At 47.6% G+C, this 25,177-nt stretch overlaps 1 protein-coding gene across 1 annotated transcript in view; it reads left to right on the forward strand.

Moving 5' to 3' along the window:
* The window catches only part of SLCO3A1 (solute carrier organic anion transporter family member 3A1), a 117,314-nt gene that overhangs the window by 64,230 nt on the left and 27,907 nt on the right, over window positions 1–25,177 (forward strand). The window contains exon 3 of the mRNA XM_021407138.1: window positions 24,989–25,087. Coding sequence (XP_021262813.1) covers window positions 24,989–25,087 — 99 coding nt within the window. The remainder of the gene's footprint in view (window positions 1–24,988; window positions 25,088–25,177) is intronic.

Genomic DNA, 25,177 nt, shown 5'->3' on the forward strand with positions numbered 1-25,177 from the left:
ATTTATGGTTTGATTCGGAGAGGCAGTATGGCTTTTGCTGCACCAAAGGTGTGTCACTGTTCTTTAAATCTGTCTTCCAGTGCTGTTGCACGTGTAGGCACTGTAGCTGCTTGCACAAACACTAGCCTGTTGCTAACAGTTAAGAAAACACAGAGACCCTCTTGCTTCTTACTACGTTGGCTTTAAAATAGGTCAATGCATTCAGCCCTATTCCCTCATTAGGCCCAAATTGAGGGAAAAACTCCATGCCTAATTTTCACCAGCTGCTGTCAGTGTGGCAGCCTGCCAGCACCATGGATTGATTGGTGGTTATCATGGACAAGAGGAAATCCACTCATTTCACTGCTTGCTAGGGTGGTCCCCAGCTCTTTATTGGCCTCCAGACTTTGTTGCCCTCATTTGGGGGAAACCAGTCTGACTCCATAGCATGCATAGGTCTTAAAGATCTTAGCATAGAAGTCTGACTTTGGAGATCAGATGAGCCAGCTCTGTACATGTTTTTAAGCACTCCCCACACATATCGTAAACGTGGCTGAGTGTTTCGGTGGCGTAACAGCTGGAGACCATTATGGTGTGACAACACGGCTCTCCTACACTTTGTAAGAAATTCAGTTTTGTCGACCTACATTTATTTCAGCCTCCACGCGAACCTGCTCTGCAATCTCTCACTTGTGTTGTTGCAAATCTGAAACACTGAATCAGGAAGCAGAGGCTTGCCAAAATTGTTAAATAAGCAGAGTCCGTGTTATTTGGAACCTGCCACTGTGTTTTCTTGCTCACATGGTCCTGGAGTGTGTCTCCTGCTGGGGAGAAGGCAGCATTTGTGAATGTAGTTCTGAGAATGAGTCATTGTGCTAAATACTGGTGGGTTGTTTTTTTTTTTTAATTTGTGATTTAGGATTAGCTGTTTCTGAAAGTTAGGACTAGGCAAAAAATCCTCATTTAGCTGTTGGTACAAGCCAAGAGGCCTCGCGTGTGACGTGTGAGCAGGGTAAAAAGCATCCTTTTGGGGAAGCCTATATTTAGAAGTTACAAATCCTACCTCTTCCATGTAGTGTCCTATTTTTAGCCAGGAGTGCTTCCTCGCTCCCATCTGCGATCTCCAGGAGCTTCTGTGCCATGTCGCTGTGCTGAGAGCTTGCTGCCCGTTATGGAACATGAACGCTGTGATAATTGCACTGGGTTAACCAGTGACAAAATGGTTATATTTTAGTTTCCTTTTTCTCTTTCTTTCCGTACCCGTTAGTACCGCTCTCAAGAAGACAGTTAAGCTGCAAGCAGCAAGCAGACGTGGATTAGCAGGCAATTTGACAAGGTCTGGCCAGGTCTGTGTGATGTTTGGTGCAAAGGACAGCATGCTCCGCTGCCTTCCCCTGCTTCTTCCCCACTCACAAAGCCTTCAAGTTTCCTAGGTTCTGGACAAGGCACCCCACAAACTATAAGGATGAGTTGTAGAGAGGCAATGGAGTGTGGGACAACGTTAACACCTGTGACTGTGAGCGCGGTGGCAGGAGATGTGGGTGTCTCAGGTGTTGGCAGGGTAGTGCAAGAAAGTGACAAAGCTCATCCAGTCTCAGGACTTTGAATCCTAGAATCATTAAGGTTGGAAAACACCACTAAGATCTCATAGTTCAGCCATCAACCCGTCACCACCGTGCCCACTTCTGAGGGAATGGGACGGGGCCCTTTTTGTACCACGTAGCTTCCTTTTATGTACATGGGAGTTGTAGCACAATGCTGCGCAGCAGATGTTGCTTTTTGAGAATGGGGTCAGAAAAGGTTTCATCTGCAGTGAGTGAGTGATTAGTAATTACCCTGAATGGCCCTGTGTGAGAAACGTGCTGATTCCTGCAGCTCGGTATCTGCTGGATGCTATTTAATCCCACTTGTAAGCTCTTGAAGGTGCAGTGAGCAGAGTCTTTGCAGGTGGGATGTAAGGAGCATGTCTGAAGAGCTGAGTGAACAGACATGATAAACATGGGGCAGGGAGGGGCATGATGTGCAGGGAGGTGAGTGGTGTCTGTTAGAGCTGTGTTTGTCATGGAGGAATCCCTCCACTGAGGCAGCTCTACAGCAACAGCACAAAGGCTCCCGCAGTTTCTTATCAGCCTTTATGCAGTGCTCTTAAGAACCTGTGTCGAGCCAGGGCACAGCTTGTATTGAAGCTGAAGGCTGCGTTGCCTGACCAGTTGTGTGGTACAGGGCAGGGAGGGCAAGGAATGCTGCATTCCCAGCTGGCTCCTTGGTTCTGAAGGTACACACATTGTGCTGCCTCATCATCTTGCCCAGCAGTGACCGATGCTGTTCCATGGCACCTGGATCTGCCGTCCCCCATCACTGCTGGCTCTCCCTCCGTGCTTCCCTGCCCTTTCTCTTGGGTTTGTACAGATCAATTGGCTTCACGCTGTTCTAAAGAACCAGAGGGGAGGGTACGCACCCCAAAGCAGCTGAATTTCTCCAGTCTGATTTATCTTTTAGGTCCTCTGTGAAACTATCTCCCAGAGAACCACTCTGAGGATAAAATGGGCACAAAACCTTTCAAACAGTGCATTAGGCTATTTGGACTTTTTTTTTTTTTTTTTTTTTGAACATACTCTTTTTGAGGTTGATAATGCCAAAGTGATAGGCTTTTTTTGGTCCATTCACTTCTGTTTTTCTGTTGCTGCACGGCCTGGGAATACAATATGCTGCTCTGCGATGGCAGACGCTGTTCTCGCAGTGTTCCCATCACATTCAGAAATAGGAAGAACAAGATGTACCGCGAACAGGATTATTTTTGTGAGACTCTGCTCCAGCTTTGCAGTTCCAAGAGCTTCAAAGATGTCTGATCTTTGGCATGTTTAGGGATGCAGAACAGGCCTCGAGGCTCTGCCTGTTGCTGCCTGTGCAATCCTGCCCTGTTTCCCAACTTCTAATTCCAAAGGTGTTTTGCTCCTGGTCCCACCAAGCTTGGTCCCCGTAAACCTGAGATGAAGGTAGCATGAGACATCCTTCCTGAAGGGACGTTCCCAATATCTGGTGCTTTTTTCAGGGGTGCGAGGCTGACGGTAGCCTCTGGAAAGAGGCAGGCATTGCCAGGGGGTGGTTTGTGTCTGGTGGGCTGAATTGCCTCTGGGCTTGTCCTCCTGTCCTTGGAGAGGATGGAGTGCCTATAACTAGGTGCCTCTCTTGTGTCTAAATAGATGGGACATGTCTGAGCTGGAGAGGGATAACACACTCAGTCGATTGTATCTGTGAACTCAATGCAGACAAGTTTCCTTCGGCAGCGAAACCCACAGAAGTGCTGTGTTGGTTTTCCTTTCCCAAAGCGCTGAGGAAGAGATTGCTGCACGTGGCTATCATCAGTCAGGAGCCCTGGCTGCTGTCCTTTACCTCAGGCTGCTGTGTTAGCAATGGGCTCAAAGGATGAGCCTCAGCACGAGACCTGGGCTTAATGCGATGGGGAAGATGGCATCATCTATTTGATTGTTAATTATCTGCCTTTAATATAGTTCAGGCACTTGGACTTTTATTTTTAGAGACTGATTCCTCTTTGTAATTAGGTATAATGGCTGAAATAGCTGTTCTTTAATGACCCAGTTCTGAGCAGGGTTGACACTGCAGCCAAATGAAATATCCCTTGCGACTCCTTCCTTCCATCCCAAATTATAAGAAAAGGGAAAATCCTGGTCTAAAAACTGAGGAACAAAAGGAGCCGGAGCTGCCCTGTGCTTGGCTCCTACCCTTGTGCCAGGCAAGACGCAGGTTCTAGCCCTGGTAGCGTGGGTGTTCAGCCACAGCAGCACAAGATGAGGTCCTCTGTGTTACTGCACACAGCCGCCTTTCGCTAATATTCTCCTTAATGACAGCGTTGCGATACTCACACCCGAATATAAAACTTAAGGAAGGCTTTTAATGCCCCAGCTGCTTTCAGCTGATGTCTGCTGACCTAATCTGTGAGTACGAACCTGACCTCCTTGGTTACAAAACACTGCAAATAATGATGCCAGGAGCTAAGCTCAATCAGCCTCCTCCTCTTAAAAAGATTTGTTGTATAATGGTGTGTGTTGGGTGCTCTTTTCCTATGATTTAAGGCTCTGCTCATTGATTTAAATATTTTCCAGGAGCATTATGAACCTGCATCTGGGGTTGAATTTCTGGCTTGCGAGCCTTACAGTTCAGTAACTCACAGGCTCTTCTTAATACGCGCCTTCAGGAGAGGAATGTGGCAGAGAGCGCTGAAATATGTGCTCTGTTCACAAAGGCGGCAGTGGCTGCATCAGATGATGAATGTTTGTTCATCCTGACACCGAAATGCAGGCTTTGGCTGGAGGATCCAGGTATTGTTATGTCACAGCCATATTTCATTACGTTTTAAGCTTCGGCAACTGAAATGGCACGGTTGCTTCCACATGATAAATAAAGGAAATAAAAACTGATTAAATAACAGCCCTCCGACAGAGGAGAAGCTGCTCGCAGCTTTCAGCCTCCTGATCTTCTGATTTGCTTTGTCTTTGCTTTTTTTTCTGGAGATGGTTTATGGTATACGGTAAAACATTCCCTGGGAACTGCGTTATGTAACTTTCAGCAGCGTTAGCGAGTGATGAAATGAACACTGAGCCATTCAATTAACACTGCGCTGTTACTTCTGCTGATACACACAGACATATTAATGGCGTCTGCACTGATATTGGTGGATCATAAAAAATACTGCCATTGTCAGCGGTAGGAGTTGCCAGGTGGGTGTGCGGAAGGGTCGAGCTTAAGGTGCAATGGAATCCCAGGGATGCTGGTGCCCAGCTGGCCATTATCTTGCTGTCAGGGGACCTGCTCAGCATTTGCAATTCTGCAGAAGCTACCCTGGGTGAGTTCTTTGTTGCTGAGTGGATATTTCAGCAACTACCAAGTTACCCTGGCTTTTTTCCTTTATTTTCTATTATAGAAACAAACAACAAGAAACAAATAAACCAACCAGGGGTGGTCATAAAATCACAGAATGATTAAGGTTGGAGAAGAGCACTAAGATCTTCTAGTCCAACCCCCACCACGCTCACTGACTGCGTCCCTCAGTGCCACATCCCCATGGTTCTTGAAGACCTCCATGAACAGTGACTCCCCCACCTCCCTGGGCAGCCTGTGCCAGTGCAGCACCAGTCTTTCAGAGAAGCAATTTCTTCCTAATATCCAACCTGACCACGAGTCAAAACCCACGGTCTCTTATTTTTAGGGGAAGAAGGAGCTGGGGGAGTAAAGAAAACTGATTCAGCAAGTGATAAATGGGAAGGAACCTCAGAGTATCTTTGTGATGAAAAAGATGAGAGAACTTCAATAAACGTGCATGAGATAATTTGTCCCTGCTACTGGGTGCCATCTGGTAGACGTAGGGTTAAGAAGAGCTTGAGTTAGGTATCCCTTTCAAATTACTTTTTTAACGTTAAATTTTAAGAAAAATGTTGTCATGTCTTTAAGTTTCTTCTTTCTGAGAACGCAGAACAAATTGTCCTGCTGTGTTTAAGTACCAAATCCTGACATCAGCGGCATCTGAAAGCCATTGCAAAGGTCTTGCATGGCCATAAAGCATAACCCACAATGCATCGTGCCCCCAAAAGCTGTTGGTCATGCTGGCTGAAATGCTTGCTTGGCAGATCTAGGAGCTCTTGTAGTGCTTTCAGTGCTAGGAGATGAACAAGAAGGTGGGCTCTCTCCAAAGCACATGTTGCACACGTCGTGTTTGCATAGCTGCCACCACCAGAAGTTTGTGAACAGGTTTATGGAGCTGGCTTAGGTTTATGGCAGAGGAGCAGAACACGAATGCCCTGTGGGACAGTGGCAGGCCCTGCCCCAGAGCAAAATCTTGCCCTTAGCAGTGAGCGCTGAGCCAGGTGCTGGGCTGCAGCAGTGTGGTGTGAGCTTGTTTGCTGTCAGCTGCATTTTGTGACCCCTTTGAAAAAGAGCATGGCGTGCTCGCAGCGAAGCCCTGCTGTGTTGCTTTGCATGCAGCCCTGCTGGAGTGGCAGATCCTTTCAGGGACTGCTGTGCTCCTCTTGCAGCATCACCTGCCCCGTCAGCCTTAAGGTCTTAGAGAAAAGCATGCTTTGTTGTTGGTTTTTTTTTTCCTTAACTTTTGAAAATGTGCTTGAAAAAAAGAAAAAGGGAGAGGTCTGCAAAATAGGGGAGATAGGATAACACGCCAAATACCGGCTTTCATTCTGTCAGATCTATTGTTGGGGTGATGTTTGCTTATCCCTGGTAAGGACTGGTCTGGCCCCAAATCAGAGTTCACACCTGTAAGCAATTCACGCTGGTCGCTCTTCATCATTTCAGCTTGGCAGGTAACTTATCCCACTTAGTTTAACCCGTGTGGTACAAGGATGCTCAGCACAGTGCAACAGTGCAGGTGCCCATCCTGTGAACCACAGCCCCCAGCTGGGAGGCTGCCCATCGATCATCTAGAAAGCCCCCAGTCTGCATTGCTGTACCTCTGTGTTTGCTGACTGTGCTTAAGAGACATAGTTCGAGTGCTCTGGGCTTTACGAGGTGTTGGCTGCTCTGCCTGACCTCATGCTAAACATGGGCTCTGGAGATGGAGCATGGTGCTACGTTGCCTCCAGAAGTGTGGTTGTCCTGGGCTAAGCTGTGAGCCACGGTGGGTTTTATTTTGTGGCTCTCAGGGGAAAGCTGCACAAGATGCCCTCTGCAAAGCCTTCACCTGCCCTGGGCATCCACATGCCGTGGCTGCAGGAGATACCAGGGAGGTTTCTTCTCCTCTTTCTCAATGGCTGAGGGACCAGGAGCTGAGCTAAAAACCGATTCACCTGCTTCTAGAATTCCTTCAGCTTGTAGTTTCCAATTCAGCCTGAAAAACATTTGTTTTTCAGATCGTCCTGCGTGGCAAGATGGCAGAATGAGCTCTCTCAGTGGTGCTTTTTGAACCCAAACATACTTTGTTTCCCTGACCTTACCTAGTTGGGAGTAAGCCAGCAATTTATATCATGTCAGAACAGAGAAAGGTGCCTTTTTTTCCCTAGTGAAATATGACCCTGGACGTGAGTATCTGGACATTGTCTCTGCAATAATACAGTTTTCCTCCAGAACCACCTTGGCGTCGTGCCCATGTAATTAAGTCAAAACGAGTAAGCAACACGTGCTCCGACTGTGCCATGTGGTTCCTTATTGTGTGTGTTACAATGGAGCTTCTCAGAACACGCGGGTTAATTAACATCTTTTAGGGACCTGAATAATAGATAATGGTGCACGGGGCTTTAATGCGTTGGGCTCTAATCAGTTTATTAGAAGGCAGATGAAGACAACACAGCAGGGCTGTATTATTCTTGCCTATGGCCCTGGAAATTAAACTCCATAGCATTTATTAGAAATTAACCAAATGAGATCTGTTTAAAAATGTACTAGTCCCCGTTTTGTTCGGGTCTATACTTGACTTGTTTGTTTGTTTTCACTGCTTCTGGAGGGGAAAGACAGCCACGTTCTGCCCCTTCTGCAGTGCCTTGTAGCACTCGTCAGTGTTGCTTTCAGAAATTCCCCCTTAGCTTAATTACCAGTAGAGCCTGTACCCAGGCAGCATTAATTAATCAGCTGCAATTTTGAAGGCGGCAGTGGCGACCGCTGTTGGCTGTCTGCAGTCAGCTTTGCTGCCCACGTGCTGGGGGAGGCACGGAGGAGCTGTGAGCAAGCAGCAGGCTCTGTGCTCACCTTTGAATGTCAGGGGTGGGAATCCTGCCTTCCTCCATCTGCACAGGGCAGGATGCAGCGGAGGGAAGGGCAGGCTGCCACTTGGACACGGACACTTTGCATGTTGATCAGCGAATCTCCTTTTCTTTTGCCTCTGCTGCCTTGCAGAGGGCTGTCGCTGCTCTGCCGCATCCGTAAGCGTTTCAGAGTCATCTGGGGATACCTGAGTGCTGACCTGCAGCACCTCTCACTTTAAGGCAGATTACTCTGCGATGTGTCAGACAGCAGAGCTGCTTTTCAGCTTGCCCGATGCATGCAAGAATCTCACAAGCTAGGAGTAAGGTTTTACTTCTGCAGTGTCTTTGGAGGTGGCTGTAGTGACCCTTTGCAGGCTGCGTGCAGGATGTTCTGTTGTCCCAGCATTGTCACAGCCCTGCCTACGGTGCCAGTGCCCCTAGCTTGTACTCCTGTCACTCCTGGAAGTGCCTTGCAGAACCTGTGGGACCTCCAGGCCGCCTCCCCGCTCCCCACTGCTGCTCGGCAGTTGGCAGCCTGGCAAGTGGATGCTCTCCTCTGCTATTCCCCAGCAGTGGGAAGCAAGGCAGGCCTACTGACCTCAGCTCCTTCTCAAAGGAAAGAAGGCAGTGCTGTGGCTGTTTTTGCAAAATGCTTTGAGAGCAGGGACCTCTACTTCTTCTGACGATGACAAGTCAGAGCAGTTTGTATTCTCTCTGCCCACAGAGATTGAGCAGGGCCAATGGGCAGCATGGAGTAACTTCCCCGAGATGACAGCCCCTTGTCCACGTGTATTAATTCTCCCGCTTCTCCCTCTGGATTATTCACTAGCCAGACAGTGTGCTGCCTAAATACCAGCAGTGAGTAATGAGGATTAAGTGTTACCTCTAATGCTATCGTTATGAATATTTCAGAACTTTCCATTCAGGCTTAACTGCTATTTTGGTGCAAAAAAACCCAAGTTTTGGAGTTGAGCTGCTGTTGGCCATGACATCACGGCGCTGTGATTTGACTCTGGCATGACACACATCCCGGAAAGCTAAGCTCCCTCAAGCCTCTTATGTAGATGTGTCTGGTTGGGAGGGAAGTGTTTGCTAGTGAAAGTGGTACATCTTTAGCGTGCAACAAATGCCACGTTTCTGACTGCTGCTGCTTCAGCTTTTCAGTTGGCTACTTGAGCTGTAATGGTGATGCACCTCTGGGGAGCTGGCCGACCAGCCAGGCTGCCACAGCACATTCCTGTGTGGGAGGAGGAGATTTGGGGAGGTTGGACTTGATGACCTTCAGAGGTCCCTTCCAACTCAAACGATTCTGTGAGGAGAGAGAACGTCAGAGTGTAAGGCTTCTACCGTGCGTGGCAGCTTCCTGAGGGGATGAATCAGGGCCTACAGCTGCCCCAAAATATATTTTTTCTGTTTTTCCACTTGCAAACTGCCCAGAGCCATTAGTTCTTGGCAGAACACCTTCCTCTGAGAGCTTGGTGACAGCCCTTACTGGGAATTTTTTTTTCTGAAAGTGCTGGGACGAAAACATCAAGGAGATGGGGAGGTGGAGCTGATCGGTCTGAAGGGCTTTTTAGATCTTGTCATTGCCCAGGAGGGAAGTCATGAGAGCAGCCAGATGAAAGCACGCCTGCCCCTACAAGGAGACACGCTGTCACCATGCGCTGCCCGACTCCGGGGTCAAGGGGGGGAAGGAGATCTGGAGGTGTTACATCCTTTGTGTGGTGGGTGTCTCTCATCACGCTCCTTTTCAAGCACTTTCAAACCTTTCTCTTTCTTTCTCTCTGGCGCTTCTGTGCAAGCCCAGAATTATTTCAAATGCACATATTAATGAAAGAGCCAGGAAGGTTCGGGGAAAGGTCCGTCTCTGTGCACCGAGAGGTGACCTGTTTTCCTCCACATCATCTTTTCTCGCTGTGACAGGACCACAAGCGCTTTGCTCTGCACAGTGTGGTGCGAGGGAGGTGGCACAAAGCAGTGGATCGGGGACAGGAGCTTTGTTTGCTGCTGGCCATTGCAATGGGATGGTCACAGCACGTTTCTTACCAGCATCACGTTTCTGCATGCACCTGCTGTTCAAAGCAATAGCAGTTTTCACATACAACATCAGCAATTTCCTATCTTTTTTTCTCCACTTGTTTCTGAGTTCACAACTCCCATAAATGCTCGGTTTTGCATAGTGAAATTATACACGTGTCTCATACTAAAGCTGGGAAGGGCAGTCCTGTACTGAGCGTGGTGATGAAGTAATATGGCCTAACTCAGCTCTGCTGTAATGCTGCGGAGCACTTACATGCTTTCCTGTAATAACAAACTATGGACACTAATATGTTTGATCTCTGAAATTATATATTGCCAACTGTCCTTCATGGCACACACTTCAGTTATAATCCCAAATGGTTACTATCTCCTCTTATTATTATGCAGTTAACGGTCATTTACAGGGAGAGAAAACTTTTCCCTTTCCTAAGTGGAAAGGTATAATAATTTGCCTGAAGGCTTCAATTAGCGTGCTGCAGATGCACACAGTCTATGATTTCAGTCCCAGGTAATTTCCTTCAGCCGCGTGCCCTGCTACAGTCTCAAGCACTATCTTGTCAGAAAGCAATGATGAAAGGATTAGAGCTTTCTCCTGCAGCCTGCAGCTTTGAGGATGATCATAAAGGTCACTCCCGGATCAGAAAACCTTCTTGGGCTTTCCTGCACCTTGCTCACTGTGGCAGTTTTCTGTGAGGCCGATTCATTCAAATGGATGTTCTGCAGATTTGCATCAAACGGGTCCACGTTTTTCAACAGAATATTTTCAACATTATATCATTGGGATGAGAGCAGAAGTTTCTTAATCTCGGATGAGATGAAACAACCTCTCGGTAGCTATTTTTCGCTCAGCGCATAACGATTCAGTAATATCAGTGAAGCATTTGGGAAATGTTTCTTTTGGCAAAAAAATCGCAAGGCTCGATGACTTGTCTCGACGTAGGACTAAGGGAAGTATTTCCACAGGAATGGAAAATTCTTATTTTTATCGAGCTGTTCTTCCGAACTTCCCGTAGAGAAACCCAGCTCTTTGAAGACAAGGGCTCTTTCCCTGGTGACCCAGTGTGCACTGTGGGACCACCACCAGTGGTCATGGGCATGGGTTGATGGTTGGACTTGATGATCTTGGTGGTCTTTCCAACCTTAATGATTCTATGAATCTGTTTGTGTTTATCTCCAAACCTGGTTAAATTGTACATTTAACCGTGTAAAGGAAAAATAGCAATGAGGGGAATTAATATGGAGGGAAATGCTTTTAGGGTTGCAGCTCCATTGTGGAAAGGAATGTAAACAGGATAATGTGAAAACCATGTCTCCTTCCCCTCCCCAAGGTTCAGGTTACAGTGGGAAAGGCAAAATTGAAGTTTCTGGCAGACGTGTGCCTGCTTTGAAGGCTGAAATATGCCATAAATACCGAGTGCTGTCTGCTCTGGATCCTTCTAAACATACTGCTAGGTTTAATAACAAAAACCTTCTGGCAGATGATAAAAGAACAAAGTGAAAACAAAGTGAAAACAAAGGCAGAGTGTTCTCCTGAGATGGCCATTTCATTGGCGATGCTTTACCACAAAACTAAGGTTGTGATTTTCATATGTTGTAGCTGGATTTGGTGACATATGGCAGAGTATCACATTGATTTGGGTCGAGATCCTGTGGGTAGTTTTATAGAGGTCTACTCTGAGGGAAGCTGTGAGCCATCCTGCAGGCCTGAAGGAATGCAAGAGAGGGCCACGTCCACATAGATACCTGCCATTTGAGTGCTCTTAAGCAGGATGTGTGCTGGGATTAGCTGCCCTGCAGCTCAGCAGTGTTGTCAGTCATATATCCTTTAAAATTTAGTGGCTGTAGAGAATGGAAATTCATGTTGAGTGTAATTGTGATTACTCACGTGGGGCATGCTGCTCCGTGAAGGTGCCAGGTGCTGTGTCCTTTGTGCCCGTCATGTATGCCAAGCCCAAGACTCTTTCCTGCGTTTGATGAGTGAAGATAAAATTAAGAAGTGACGAGTATTAAAAGGAGAAGGACATAGTTCAGCCGGTGACTGTGTGAACTATGAGAAGGGATCCATCCAAGATTGTAAAGGACCTAATGTGGATTCTGGTGTACGTATTGACCGGGCATTTCCTAATAACAGTGCTGGAAAACAGTGTAGGACTCAGATCAAGCATCCCTAAAACCTTGGGAATATCCTTGGTCACATCCCGGGGTGCCTCAGTCCTCTATTCTCTCCCTTTTCTAGCTTGTTTAATGAAGAAAATACCTGACGTGTGTGACATGCAGTAGCAGGAGCCTCTTTCTTAACCAAGAGAGAGCCTGATTCATCCCCAAGTAAGGCTTGGCCCCTGCCTGGTGTTTGCTGTGCCACAAACTGCCATTTCTTTTTTGGGAGCTGGAGGTGGGTAGAAATTAGAGGCTAGAAGTTCGAAAGTGGAGGAAATGAGAGGTTTCCATTGGACTAAAAGACCTGTTCTCCTGCCAAGGCAAGCTTGCTGCATCCTTCCAACCCACAGATGAACTCCTGACGGCGCTTTGAGATCTTTCCATGATACCACATAATGAGCATTTGTAATAGCTATAAATACAGGCGCGCTTGTGGCCAGGCTGCTGCTGCAGGGACTTTGGCTACAGAGCTACCACTGCTCTCCATGGCCACAGAGTCACGAGCTATTAGGACTTTGTGTTTTAAGATCCTTACTCCCTATCAGTAATGTATTAGCCAGTGTGCAAAAAAACACCACTTTCAGGACTGCCTCATTGCCCAAAGCCAGCCAGAGCACATTAAAAAGAAAAGGGAGGGCTGGTATTTGGCAGCTTAAAAGAGTAGAGCTTTTTACAAGTTTTATATTTGCCTGTATATTAGCTTTGGGTTTGCTCATGTAATACCAAAGGTGCTCACTGCCAGTTGATGGGGGAACAGTGGGGAAGAAATTAGTGCTGCCTGGGTATTCGTGAAGGCAATGCTGCTTTAGAAAGCCTCTTTATTTTTGATTGCTTTGTTGTTGAAAGTACTCTATTCTCCTTTCAAACCTACCTCTCCCTGGAGTCAGTCTTGCAAGAACACCACTTTCTGGTTGCGTTACAGTGGGTTTCAGCAGCACTCTAATAACTAATCAAGGCTGGAATCATAGCAGGTGGTTAAAAGGGGCCTGTTGGTCATCACGTTGAGCTCTGGCAGAAAGCCTGCCCTGGAAAATGTAATTACTGCCCTAAAGAATACCACCAACTCTGCCAAAAATAGTAAAAGTGGATCACCATCCAAAGCCACAGCAGCTGGAACGTGTGGCAGCGGCACAGGGCGGCTGTGCGTGATCCCTTTGCTGCAAGGGCTCCAGTTTTGATGAAAGGTACCTTCATTCCTCTTCATGGGGGGAACATGGCAAACTGTGAAGTTTTCCACAACAGAATGTTTTGAGAACAAAATGTCTGTGAGATGGGTGTTTTTGTTACCGTTTCATTTTTTGTATGGCTATATCTCATGCAGTACGAAATCTGTCACACAGAAGTGACAAGGTTTTCTCTTTCCCAGCTCAAAAATAGTGTTTCATTTTGAAATTCTGAGAAAGGGAATTTTCAAAACCCTGTTCTTTTATTTTCCCTTCCCAAAAATGAAATGAAGGATAAGGAGCCATAATCTCCAGAATCCTCCTGACTTCATCAGGTGCATTTTTCCAATGGCACATCAGTCCATCAGAGACTTTCTGACCAATGTCACTTATGGGAACTTTCCAGTACGGATAAACTTTATGAAATGGCAATATTAAAAAAAAAAAAAAAACATGCTTTCTGTCATACTGTCTGCAGGATCCTTCCCTATGACGGTTCTTTCAGCTGGATACCATTAACACTATGGGTTTCTTGGAGTGCTTTGTGGGACTGGGCTTGGAAGTGCCAACAGTGGCAGTCTGCTGGCAAGATTTGCATCTGATGGGTGGTAACGAGCAGTAAGCCTCTAAACCAGCTCAGGTCCAGTCGGAACAGTTTGGTTGTCTGAAAGTGGTTTCATCATCTTGAGTGTTTACCTGTGCAGTCTGTAGGGATGAGCTTCTTACAGGAGCTCTGTGCTGGAAGCAGTCAGCAAGAGGACAGACCCCATGAATTCACAAGCAGAGCCATGCTGGAGCTGGGCAGGGGGCATGACTTCTAGGAATCCTGCTCGGAGCCATTTGCAGTGACTGGGCTGGGTGAAACTCCTTGTTGTCTACCAGGAAGGTTTGCTTGCAAAGAAGACGCCTTACAGGCAATTAAGGAGCTTTGGATGATCTTAGTGGTCTCTTCCAACCTTTATGATTCTATGATTAGTTAAAAAAGAAAGAAGAACTGCACCTCCACCCGCTTGAGAGCCTGAAGCCTTTACTAGAGTAACTTCCCCAGGCCAAGGCTCCATCCCACTGAACACTTTGAACTGAGTCATTCTGGTGCATTAAATGGGATATTTCAGGTGCTTTTAATTCACCTCCCAATTGGAAATGTTGACTGTAGGAAGGAATTGCTCCTCTTGCTGCCGTTATGCAGGACTTTCATCCTAGGCTTCACCCAAAGGGCTTTGTTTTCATCTTTGCACTGTGGTTGTGGATGCTTAATTAAGGGAGACAAGCCCACAGTGATAGCAGCAGCTGCTGTGTGCCCTGGGGAGAAAGGCAGTCGTCAGGGACAGGATCCTCTGTGTCACAAAGGAAAATGTTTTCATGAAAGAGGCACAGGAGAGCTTTGCAGTTCCTCGTGGCTTCTGACTTTGTAAGAAACCTCAAGAAAATGTCTGTGAGCCCTGTAGTTCTGGGAACCAGAGAGAAGGACGCGCTGTGGCTGGAGGAGCACTGGAGATGAAGTGCTGAGTGGTGCACTCCATCAGCAATGCGGTCCTCTGGCTCCAGCCACTGGGGTTTGTGCTCATGGTGCAACCGAGCTGCTAGGGACTGCCAGAAATTATATTGAAAGTAATCTTAGACTGGGGGATTATCCTGCATGCAGCCAGCTCCCCATCCCCCATTACAGACTGGCATCTGGCATCCCTTGCTCGTCGCTGCGTGGGGTGATGGGGGTATCTTAAGGGGTTTGTCTGACCGGATCATCCTACTGCCTGCTCTGCAGTGCTCTGTGGGAACACTGCTGTCCCAGCCCTCTCCTCCTATTTATTCCTGAGCGTCTCTGTAAGATGCCCTCATGAGCCCATGCCTGGCTTTGGGCTTTCAGCTGCATTACTTGTGCTTCAGACTCAGCAAATTAAGCTTCGGAGTGATGCACCTGACAATAACAAATAGTGCATCTTTTAGACTTTCCAAACTCTTCTTGCTGAGAAGGGTGCGTGAAGCCTGTTGAGCAGTAAGGTTGCTGTGCAGCAAGTACCTCTGGAGCCAGGACTGCATGTTGCACACTGCAGATGGGTCACCTCTGCAGTGAGGGACCTCACGGGGAGGAGGTGGGTGACCCACAGCCTACTGAGGTCAGTGGAAGTGTTCCCACAAACTTCAACAAGGATTGGGTCAGTGCAAAGAATGACTATTGTCACGAGCAAATACTTTTTCTGCTGTTGTTTGCAATACAAGGAAGCAGAACAACAGAAGTTTTGTTTTTAATTTCCTTCCCTTCCTGATGGCTCAGCCTTTGCTAGGATAGATTAAATCTATTTTGCAGTGAAAAGCATGGCCCTTTCTTAAATGGTTGGTACTGATAAGTGTTATCACCTGTTGTCAGCCCCACATTCCCAGCAACTTACTTTGCACTGTAGGTGATTCCCAGGCCATTTCTCACTGCGGGAATTTAGGGCTTACCTGTGCATACCCAGCTGCCCATGGGTCATGCAGCATATCTGAACAGGAGGAGTGGGGGATGTTGCAAGGAAAAGCCTTTCCAACAGTGAGGTTTGCACAGAATGGGTCCAGCAGGGAAGGGACAGAGCTGAACTTCTCTTCCTGACTGCATGGTTGTTTGTGAAAGCAGCAAGCTGCCTCTATTGACACAAAACGTCAGTTAGCGATGTGACGTGCTGTTTCCTCATTTAAGGTATGTGGGATGGGAAGGGATACCCCAAATACTAAGGTTAAAATGGGAGGGAGGCAGTGTTGGCAGCCTCCTCCTCAAACCAACGTGTTACATCTGTGCGGAACTCAGTGCACAGATTTAAAAAATAAATAAAAAAGTAAGGAGGTGTTGTGCCAACCTCCAAAACGACAAATGCCACCATTGAGACATTTCAGGCTCAGAGATTTGCCCTCTGTGTGTGAAAAGCTCATTGTATTCTCAGTCATATGATCTGTTGCTGTTTCTTTCCTAATATATTCTAGTGCGTAAGGAGGTAAAGAGGCTTTCATGGAATTCAAATGATGGAGATAAAGCATCCAAGAGCCGCAGGAGGAGCCCTTGTCCCATTTAATGGGTCGTGCTCAGAGGTGGGTTAGACAGCTTGCAATGGGAATCACAGAATCAGTAAGGTTGGAAAAGGCCACTAGGGTCACCCAGCCTGACCCCAGCCCACCCCCACCGTGCCCAGTGACCACCTCCCTCAGTGCCACATCCCCACGGCTCTTGAACACCTCCAGGGATGGTGACTCCACCACCTCCCACTGTTCCATTGTCCGATGTATTCCTATGCCTCTCCGTTGGGTCAAACCCACTCGGTATTAAATGAGAAATCGATCATCAAATTCAGAGGATTACAGCCTTGTAGAGAGGGAAACGTGCCCTGCAAGTGCATTTCCATTCTGACCTACTGTTGGCACAGTTCCTGTGAACTAACACGAAGAAGTCTGCTCTTCTTTAGCTGAAGCAGCACTGCAGATTTGGTGAAACAGGTGTTAGTGCTTAACGGCTGGAAGGAGATGAACACAGCTCGAAGGCATGTGACTGAAACCCTTCGAAGTGTACTTGGCATCTAAGCAGACTTCTCCTTCGGAGTCTTATTTGGTGGCTGCTTCCCAAGGTAATTAGCACGGAGAAAATTCACTTGAAATGTCTCTAGTTCAAGCCCACAGCTACGGCTGGTGTATTTGCACAGTACGTCTGATCTGTGGGATCCACAGCCAATGGGATGGATGGATGGATGGATGGATGGATGGATGGATGGATGGATGGATGGATGGATGGATGGATGGATGGATGGATGGATGGATGGTGCATCGGGGCGTAGAGGGGGCCGTGGGTTTGCATGCTATAGTTAGACACATTTGTACACCTGCATCTCAAACTGAGCTGGATTCTGCTGAAGATGTGGTGACAAGAACATTTCGGGGACAAGAAGGTGAGCCAGCAGGGTAGGTGGAGCGAGTGGCTTGTCCTTGCATTTCAGAGATGCTGAAGAGGGTTTAGCACTGGCTTTTTTGCTCTGGGAGAACAGGAATACTAAACCCAGTGATGCACATGAGTGGACAGGGCATGGGTTTGTTTCTGACAGAAGGTGCTGGAAAATGGACCCATTATGCTCTTTTTCATAAAGCTTTTTCAGTGCAGCCCTCAGGGAATGCATGTCCAAGCTACCTGTGAATTGGTTGCACATGCCTATGAGCATCAGGCAGTGTTTATGCCTTCAAAAATGGTGATTTCTGAAAAACACAGTGAACATTAGTGTTTTGACAGAGGGTAATGGAGACAGCATTGTATGGAGCAGGGACATCTATTAAATCCCATGCAGCGTATGTGGTTTTGTTGGCACTTCTGTCCAGGATGCTTGCATGGACTCAGGCAATTCTGCAGGTTGCTTGTATGTATTCTGCATGTCAATATTAGGAGACGGGGCGTCTGAGTGATTGCAGCTTAGGTAGGAAAACACTGCTACAACAATAACACTGCGTACATAATCCTCCATGAGTGTTCGCTGCTTTAGTTAAATATGCAGAGACTGATGGAGATGGCTAGTGGATTAGTGTCTGCTATGCGCCGTGCCAGGGATTGATTAGCATAAACAAATTTCTTCTCTGGCTTCCCATCAGCAAGGAAGGAAATGCAGCTAGCAGTCCCTCCGCTGCCTGGGAGGGCGCTGGGATGCTCAGAAGTGGGGAATAGTGAGCTCCCAGTGCCAGCTGGTTGGAACCATAGCAATGCTAAGGCTTTGTAGTGGGAGTGTCCCCATAGTTTTCTTTTCAGAGCTCACAGGCTGACTATTTTGCTTTCTACTGTGTTAGCAAATGCAAATTTGAGGTTTGGGGAGCTTTCGTCGTAGTGCACTTTGTTCCTCTGCAGTCTCGTTGGTGATCCTATTTCGGCAGCTGGGCAATCGAGTGACCCAGAGGCCAGGACAAATAGGGATGTGGGCTGGATTTTTGCTTGTTTGCTTGGCTTTTCATTATTTCTGTGCTTATCAGAATGAAGGGCAGAAGCCAGCAGACGGGTGTGTTTGGAGCTGCCAGAAGTACTGCAAGTCATTATGGAATGTTCAGGGCTGGGCGCTGAGCTTGTGCTCCTGATGGAAAAGTCCAGGCACTCTTTGTGCCTCTCTGCAAAGGTTGTGTGTGTGCATCGGGATCCCCCGGGGCCCTCAGCGGTTGGTAGAGCATTGATCCTCTCAAACACAGCCTTGATAGTGCTGGGGACAGGGATTTGCTGAGAAAACAAACGTAACGCTTGGCAATAATTGAAAATGCAAGGGACTTCACGGAGCAGAAGGCCTGTTTGTAGGAATGAGATTTCAGCTCAAAGTCAGCAGGCATCTCCTTGGAGAAATCCTGACTTCTGATGGAAATCAGTATTGAAGGGGGCACTGGTAGTCTGGGGAGAAACCACCGTGTCATGTACCTTCCATCCAGTGTAGCTTCCGTCCTAGCAACCTCTTTAGTGATTAACAGCTGAAGCCGTGCTGAATCATACAATCATAGAAGGGCTTGGGTTGGAAGGGCCCACCCAGTTCCAGCCCCCTGCCATGGGCTGGTTGCCCCCACCAGCTCAGGCTGCCCAGAGCCCCATCCAGCCTCGCCTTGAGCACCTCCAGGGATGAGGCATTCACAACTTGCTGCTCGCTGGAGTTGTTTTATGGCAAAAAGCAGCTGCAGATCTGACAGTGAGAAGTACCTCATCTCACAGCAGTGCTGTCTGTTCTTTCTCCAGATGTTGTACCGCACAGACAACAGCTGTGAGGGTGGGCTCCATGAGGAAGGCTTTCGGGAGGGCTCAGAATCAAGACTCACGTGTTTGTTCTGATGCATTTTGTGTCTCCCATCACTAAAGCACCACATAACATTAGGGCATCATGTAGTACTTAACAAGGCCTTGGGTAAAAGGTGGAAAAACGCTGGGATGCACGAGGAGTCCTCAGGCAGGTCCTGGCTGAGCAGTCCCTGAAAATTTACATCCATCCCCATTGCAGGCATCGCTGGGCAACCCTGAAGTAGTGCCCACATCTGAGGGGGCTACCACTGCTGAGCTGAGGGCAGAACTAATAAACAACTCGTGTGCTCCTGTACAGATCGCAGGTTACCCAACCTCCCCCTCCCATTCTTATCTAATACCAGTACAAGGCTGGAACCACGTTGATCCCCATCAGAACAGAGACTAAACATTAAAGTGAATTATCCAAAGTTGCTCCTCATTAATGGACAGCTGCAGGCACTCTGAAACAGCTGCCAGGATTGTTTCAACGTTCCCTTCGCCTCGGTGGTTGCACCGAGGCAGCAGAACAAATCAGAACACACCGTCGGTGCAGCACCACCTGGCCACGTTTCCTATCTGAGCCTCAGTGATGCCAGTGGGCAGGCAAGATAAGGAAGAGGGAGATAGCAGAGGATGAGAAAATGGTGTATTTTCAGGCTAGATGAGAAAAAGTGTCTCCTGGGAGGGCTGGGCTGGAGGCTGATGGTGCTGCTGGGCTCTGCAGGACTGCAGGCATCCGCACACCGCACTGACTCCAGTGTGTTTTGCCGTAGGAAAAAGCCGTCTGGGTAGGACGTGGCCATCCCCATCCCCACACTGTGCATCTCGGAGGTTGTGTCAGCTGATAAAAATCACAGGAAGCCCTCTGAAACCGATAAGCTCTGCCCACAGTGTGAAAGCCTCCCTGCGAAGCCCTCGAGGGTTCAGGATACAGCATTTGCAGTTGGTCCAGCTGCCCGCCATCCTTGGGGCTGCGGTGTCCCTTTAAGCACAGCACACGAGCTGCGTTCCAGTAATCCCTTCTCAGGGGCCTGCCCCTCAGCGGGAAATGTGGGACAAGCAGGGTTTTGAGATTATCTCTTGCTCTGCAAAACTGTTCCCTTGGTGCTTTAGAAAGAGCTCGCTCCCGCAGGAGGCAGCAGCAGCTGGCTGGGGCCACCACCCGCAGCATGACATCTCCCTTGTCCCCAGCGACACCCTGTGAGGCCATGACAGCACATGTGTGTGTTCTGCCCTCCTCTGTGCACCTCGTATGTGCACTTTGTGGCTGTCTCCGAACCATCTGGTCACTGTCACCCTCGACAGAGATCGCATTTCGCTGCCCGTTCCCCCACAAGGATGTGGTTACTTGATGCGATGGTGACACCACCTTTGGAGGGAGGTTCCCATGTCTTCCACACTGGTCTTGTTTTGCCCGTGCTCACACCAACGTGATTTTTTTCAAGGAGGCAAAAGCTTGGGAAGAAGTGGTGGGTAGGGTCAAATATCACGCTTCGAAGTTTTTGTTTATGGGCTTCCCTCAAAACCCCATTCCACAACAGAGCAGCTGGTCCTGGGGGAGCAGGCATGGCCCCTAAGCTTCTCTGAGAGTGGGCTGCTCCATAGCACAGCGCACAACCTCCTGCACCCCAATATCACAGAGGTGCCAAGGCAGGAGCAGCATGGCCTAATGGGGTGTGAGCATGGCCCTAGGGGATGTCAGCCACATCTCCATGATTAGACAGAATGGGATTGTCTGCAACACCAGGAGGGCTAGAGAAACTGTGTAATTCACTGCTGGTGGTGCAGAGTGGATCAGCCAGAGGAGACTGTGCTGGCATGTAACCTGGAAGTGGCACGGTCTCCTGGCTGGGCACTTTGATGTTTGGACCAGTCTGATGATAAGACAGAGAAGGACAGGGAATAAAATCTTCCTTTAGCATCCGCCCCTCTGTGTCTGGGTTAGTTTGTTTGAAGCTAACATGTTCGATTCAGATATGTTCTTGAATCAAACCTGAGCTGTTATCTAGATGTTGTGTGCAGTAAGTCAGAAATATGTATCTTGCTGTTGGACGTTAGTACATTGTCTTTTATTAGGCAAAGGAGGTGGCAGATAATGGTAATATTTAATATCAGGACTTAGAAGGAATGAGAGAGAGGACAAGATGACAGCCAGCAAGGCGTTCTCACTTTCTTATCCCTCCATTCCCCACATCTCTACCACTATGCGCTAAATCCCTTTACAAAGTACCTGAGCTCCTTTATAAAGCAAATCCATACCCCAAATCCTGACTATTTTGCTTCAGGATTTCATGTAAGAAAATAAAATAACCTGGGTAGAAGTGGACTCAATAAGAAACTGCATTCAAGACCAGGTTGGATGGGGCCCTGGGCAGCCTGGCCTAGTGGTTGGCAGCCCTGTCAGTGACAGGGGGTTGGAACTAGGTGATCTGTAAGGTCCTCCCCCTCCAACCTAAGCCATTCTGTGATCACCGAGGGACAGCTCTTTATTGCTGTAATACTGTCATCCTTTACCCTTCTCTTGGTAACTTTTCATGTGCGCTTTGCATGACTGACTGAGCAGCTCTGTGCCACAGTCACTCCACGCATGAAGTGGCACTTGCTGCAGTTCTCTTTGTTCTAAAGGAAAACAGCATTAGTAGTCCTGGACCTTATTAGTGATAAAATGCCATCACAAATTGTCAGATCGAATACTTCCCTCCGTTCCTATCCTCTCCCCAGCCACTGGAAAATGTCTGTTATTTGACAGGACAAAGTAGGATTTGGCAGATTGTTCCATTTGAAAAGATGGGAGGAAAATAATGCTGATTTCTCAGTCCAGCCTGCACAGAGCAGGGAAAGAGGGATAGAGCAGGAAAGCTGAAAATGATTACTGTTGTCATTTGGAAAGAATTAAAAAAAATAGACATCTAAGATTAAAAAAAAAAAAATTAAAAAACCCACCACAATGCACAAAGGAGAAACCTTTCTCATCCTACTTTCTGCTGGTCTGTATAGGGCTTGCTGCTCTGGGAACTCCTTCTTGAAACCCTGGGAGTAGGACAAAGCACAGGCTCTTCTGAAGAGGGTCAGCCTGCCCTGCAGAGCAGGAGGTGTTTGTTTGCAAGAGAAATTTAGAGATGACAGTTCCAGCTTGGTTTTCCTTTCCTTCTCTTGGGGAGGATGCGTGTTAACAAATATGAGGCTCTGAATGATAAAAACTAATTTTAAGCTAAGAGTGGAAGGGGAGAGGCTGGAGTATCCTATACTGACTGCCACTTTTGTTGCCATCAATGGGGAGTTTTGCAAGAGGCTGTAATGGAGCCAGGGTTAGACCTTGTGTCTGTTTGCTCCTGGCATTGGTGCCCTTGGGCTGTATGGCGTACATCTGTCTCAAGTCAGGCTGATCTAAAAGTTAGAGGGAAACATGGGAAACAACCTAGCAAGGGGTGTTAAGCCATCCACAATTTTACCACATCTTTATCCTGAGCAGCAGCCCCAGGATCGGGAGAAATGACTTTCCTAGACCTTCTCTACTAAGTAGCATCTTCATGGTTGTATGACCAGGTGGATGATGTGGGAAGTATTGTCCTAATAACGGTGATGATGAGCAATCACGCAGCATTTCTCAGAAGTGGAAAGATGTCTTCAGCAAATTCTAATTTGTCTGATTTCCTTTTGAGCCCTGAATTCCACGTACTTGTTGAAGTACAGATATTGTTTACGGATTGCCTAACAGCCCAACTCTTGTGCCAGTGCTGTGCTCTGCTGACCCTGGAGCACGGCCCAGCTCTCTCCAAGCCCTGTCTATTGTGACAGTCTGTGCCTTGGTTTCTTTCAAGACCTATGCAGTTTGTGACATAAAGTGTAAAACACTTCTACTGCAACCAAAGGATTTTGTTGCAGCCTTGAAAGAGGGTAACAAGAAGAGCAGGAGGAAAATCTTTTTTTTCTTGATTTTAAGACAAAAATGTAGAATGATAATCTTACTGTAAGATCTTAGATAGCGACTTCCCTGTTCGGTGTATGCTATCCGACATTGCCCTCTAGCGAGGACATTTCAGAGTGAATAAAGCCCTAGTGGGAAGGATGGTCGTTTTCTGTTATCCTACCCTTGGCTCCATAAAACACACTTTGGTTCTGTGTTTTTGCTTACATACAACTCTGCTCATGGTTCTGTCCCTCTTCACCACCACCACCTCCAGAGGTGTTCTCACAAGTCTTAGAACTGCTCCCTCTCCTTCTGCCTGCTTAGTCCTGCAGCCTGCATCAGCACCAGACAGCCAGAAGGCCATCGAGCAACAATTAGTAAGTTTTAAAAAGAGGAAACGTTGATCTGCTGCCTATGGAGAACCAGTCCTGCCTGCCTGATCCTATCTCTGCAGTCTCCCCTGCAGAGCCCCAGAGCTCCCCTCTCTGGGTTTGGGTGCCCTAGAAGCAGCTCTCTCTCCTTTCCCTTTTTCTTTTCTGGTTAGGGAAGTAAGAGCATAGGAATATCACAATCCTGCTGAAATCTAAGAGCTCTTCATCCAAAACAGGAGGTACGTTTGTCCCTGCCCCAGGCACAGCTCTGGGGACAGTGCTCCATCCAGTGTGTCCACGCATGCTTGACAGTAATTACAAATCAATTCATAATTAATGTGCGGTTATTGAAGAAACACCTAATCTTTGCTTGCCAGACTAATAGACGTGGCCATTTCTCTGCTAGATAATGTCTGTTAAAACGAAATTCTTCGACCCCACTAACAGGACATCTGGCCTAGGGAGCTGGGGTGAGCTGTACCATTGCTCAGGCCTTGGTTCAATGACAAACACTAATGCCATCTAGTGACCAAAAAAATGTGGACAAGGTTGCCACCCAGTAGATCAGATTGCCCAGAGCCCCACGCGACTTGGCCTTGAACATCTCCAGGGATGGAGTGTCACTCTGCATTGTAGAAATGAAGTTATTTCTTGACCATACTGGCTTTTTCTGCATGGCTGAGCTGCCAGCAGCAGGTGTGGTTTGCATTGCGGTGGATTGGTGATTCCCCTGGGAATATTTTGTAGCTCTGATCTTTTCTCCAGCTTCCGAGAGCTGCGTGGAGTTAAATTAAAGGTCTCCTGTTAAGGAAGTTGAGGGCTGAGTTAGCAGTGTTGTGTGCCTTACGCATGCACCAAGATGCGGGGCAGCACCCACAGGGAGGTTTGGAGGGAGACATGCATTGTATCCTTGCTACAGAGGTAAAGCAGCCTGATGTGAACAGGCTTCTTCATGGAACGGCCCTGGCTGCGGACCCCAAGAGCCACTCTCCGCACTGCTCAACCCAAAGCAAACGAGCGGGCTTCACTCCGCTCCACGCTGTTCAGAATTCCCTGTGATTTCTTCAGAAAGCCATTTACAAGGCCCCTGAGGGACTTTGTGTTGTTTTTCCATCCCATGCGAAGGTGCTAAATATGTTTCTGTTGTCTAATTTACAAACGTTGTGCATTATCTCTCCCGCTTCTTTCTCCGGATTATCCTTGTGTCCCCCTGCCTTTCTGCCCTGGATAATTGGGAGTTGGCAGTGTGCCTGTAGCCTTCCTGTTCCAGGGCCAAAATGGGAATGAGAGTAAATGCTTCTAAACATTGTATCGAAGCTAGTAAGTAATTGGCTTGCAGTCGCTCTTTGCCTGACATTACACTGCCTGTTTCCCATTTTGCAGGAGTGAGCCTTCAGGAGAGCTCTGAAGAGCTGTGTGTCTTGGGGAATATTTGCTATGTGGCAAAAATCGATATATGAGGGGCAGAAGGGTTTCACAGGTTTGAATGAATGCTGCTACCTCTCCAAAGGGACTTTGTCCAGTGGTCTGTGACAACTCAGCATTTCATAGGTTTGCTGGTCCTAAATTCTGTGACTATCCATATCTACAAGGAATTTAACTGGAGGTGGCAAAGGTGAAGATTTCCCTATGGGTACCTAGTGCTTTCCAAGAAGGCATCCAGCCAACACACAGTATAAATCCATGCAGTCTTTCCAGCTCAGTAAAAATCCTTCAGCATTATCACAGCTTCATCTGTTCTTTTTCCTGAAAATCTATGGAAAAGCAAAAAGCTTTAGGGTGCCCTTTTGTCTGAAGCATTTGACACAAAGACATATCTGTGTCTATTTGGTACCAGTAAGACCATGCCATCTTGCAGAAGACAACGATGTCAGCCAAGTACTAATTTTCTTTTTTCTCTTTCCTTGTAGGGATCCTGTTTACGATGCTGGTATTTGGACCAGCCTGTGGATTTATCTTGGGCTCCTTCTGTACCAAAATCTACGTGGATGCTGTCTTCATTGACACAAGTAAGGAAAACTGGATTTTGTTTAAAATCAAATGTGTTAATGTATCAGCATGTCAAAAACATTGATGCTTGCAAGTATGAGCTGCTTCTC

Source organism: Numida meleagris, chromosome 9 (assembly GCF_002078875.1).
Source record: "Numida meleagris isolate 19003 breed g44 Domestic line chromosome 9, NumMel1.0, whole genome shotgun sequence".
NCBI lineage: Eukaryota > Metazoa > Chordata > Aves > Galliformes > Numididae > Numida > Numida meleagris.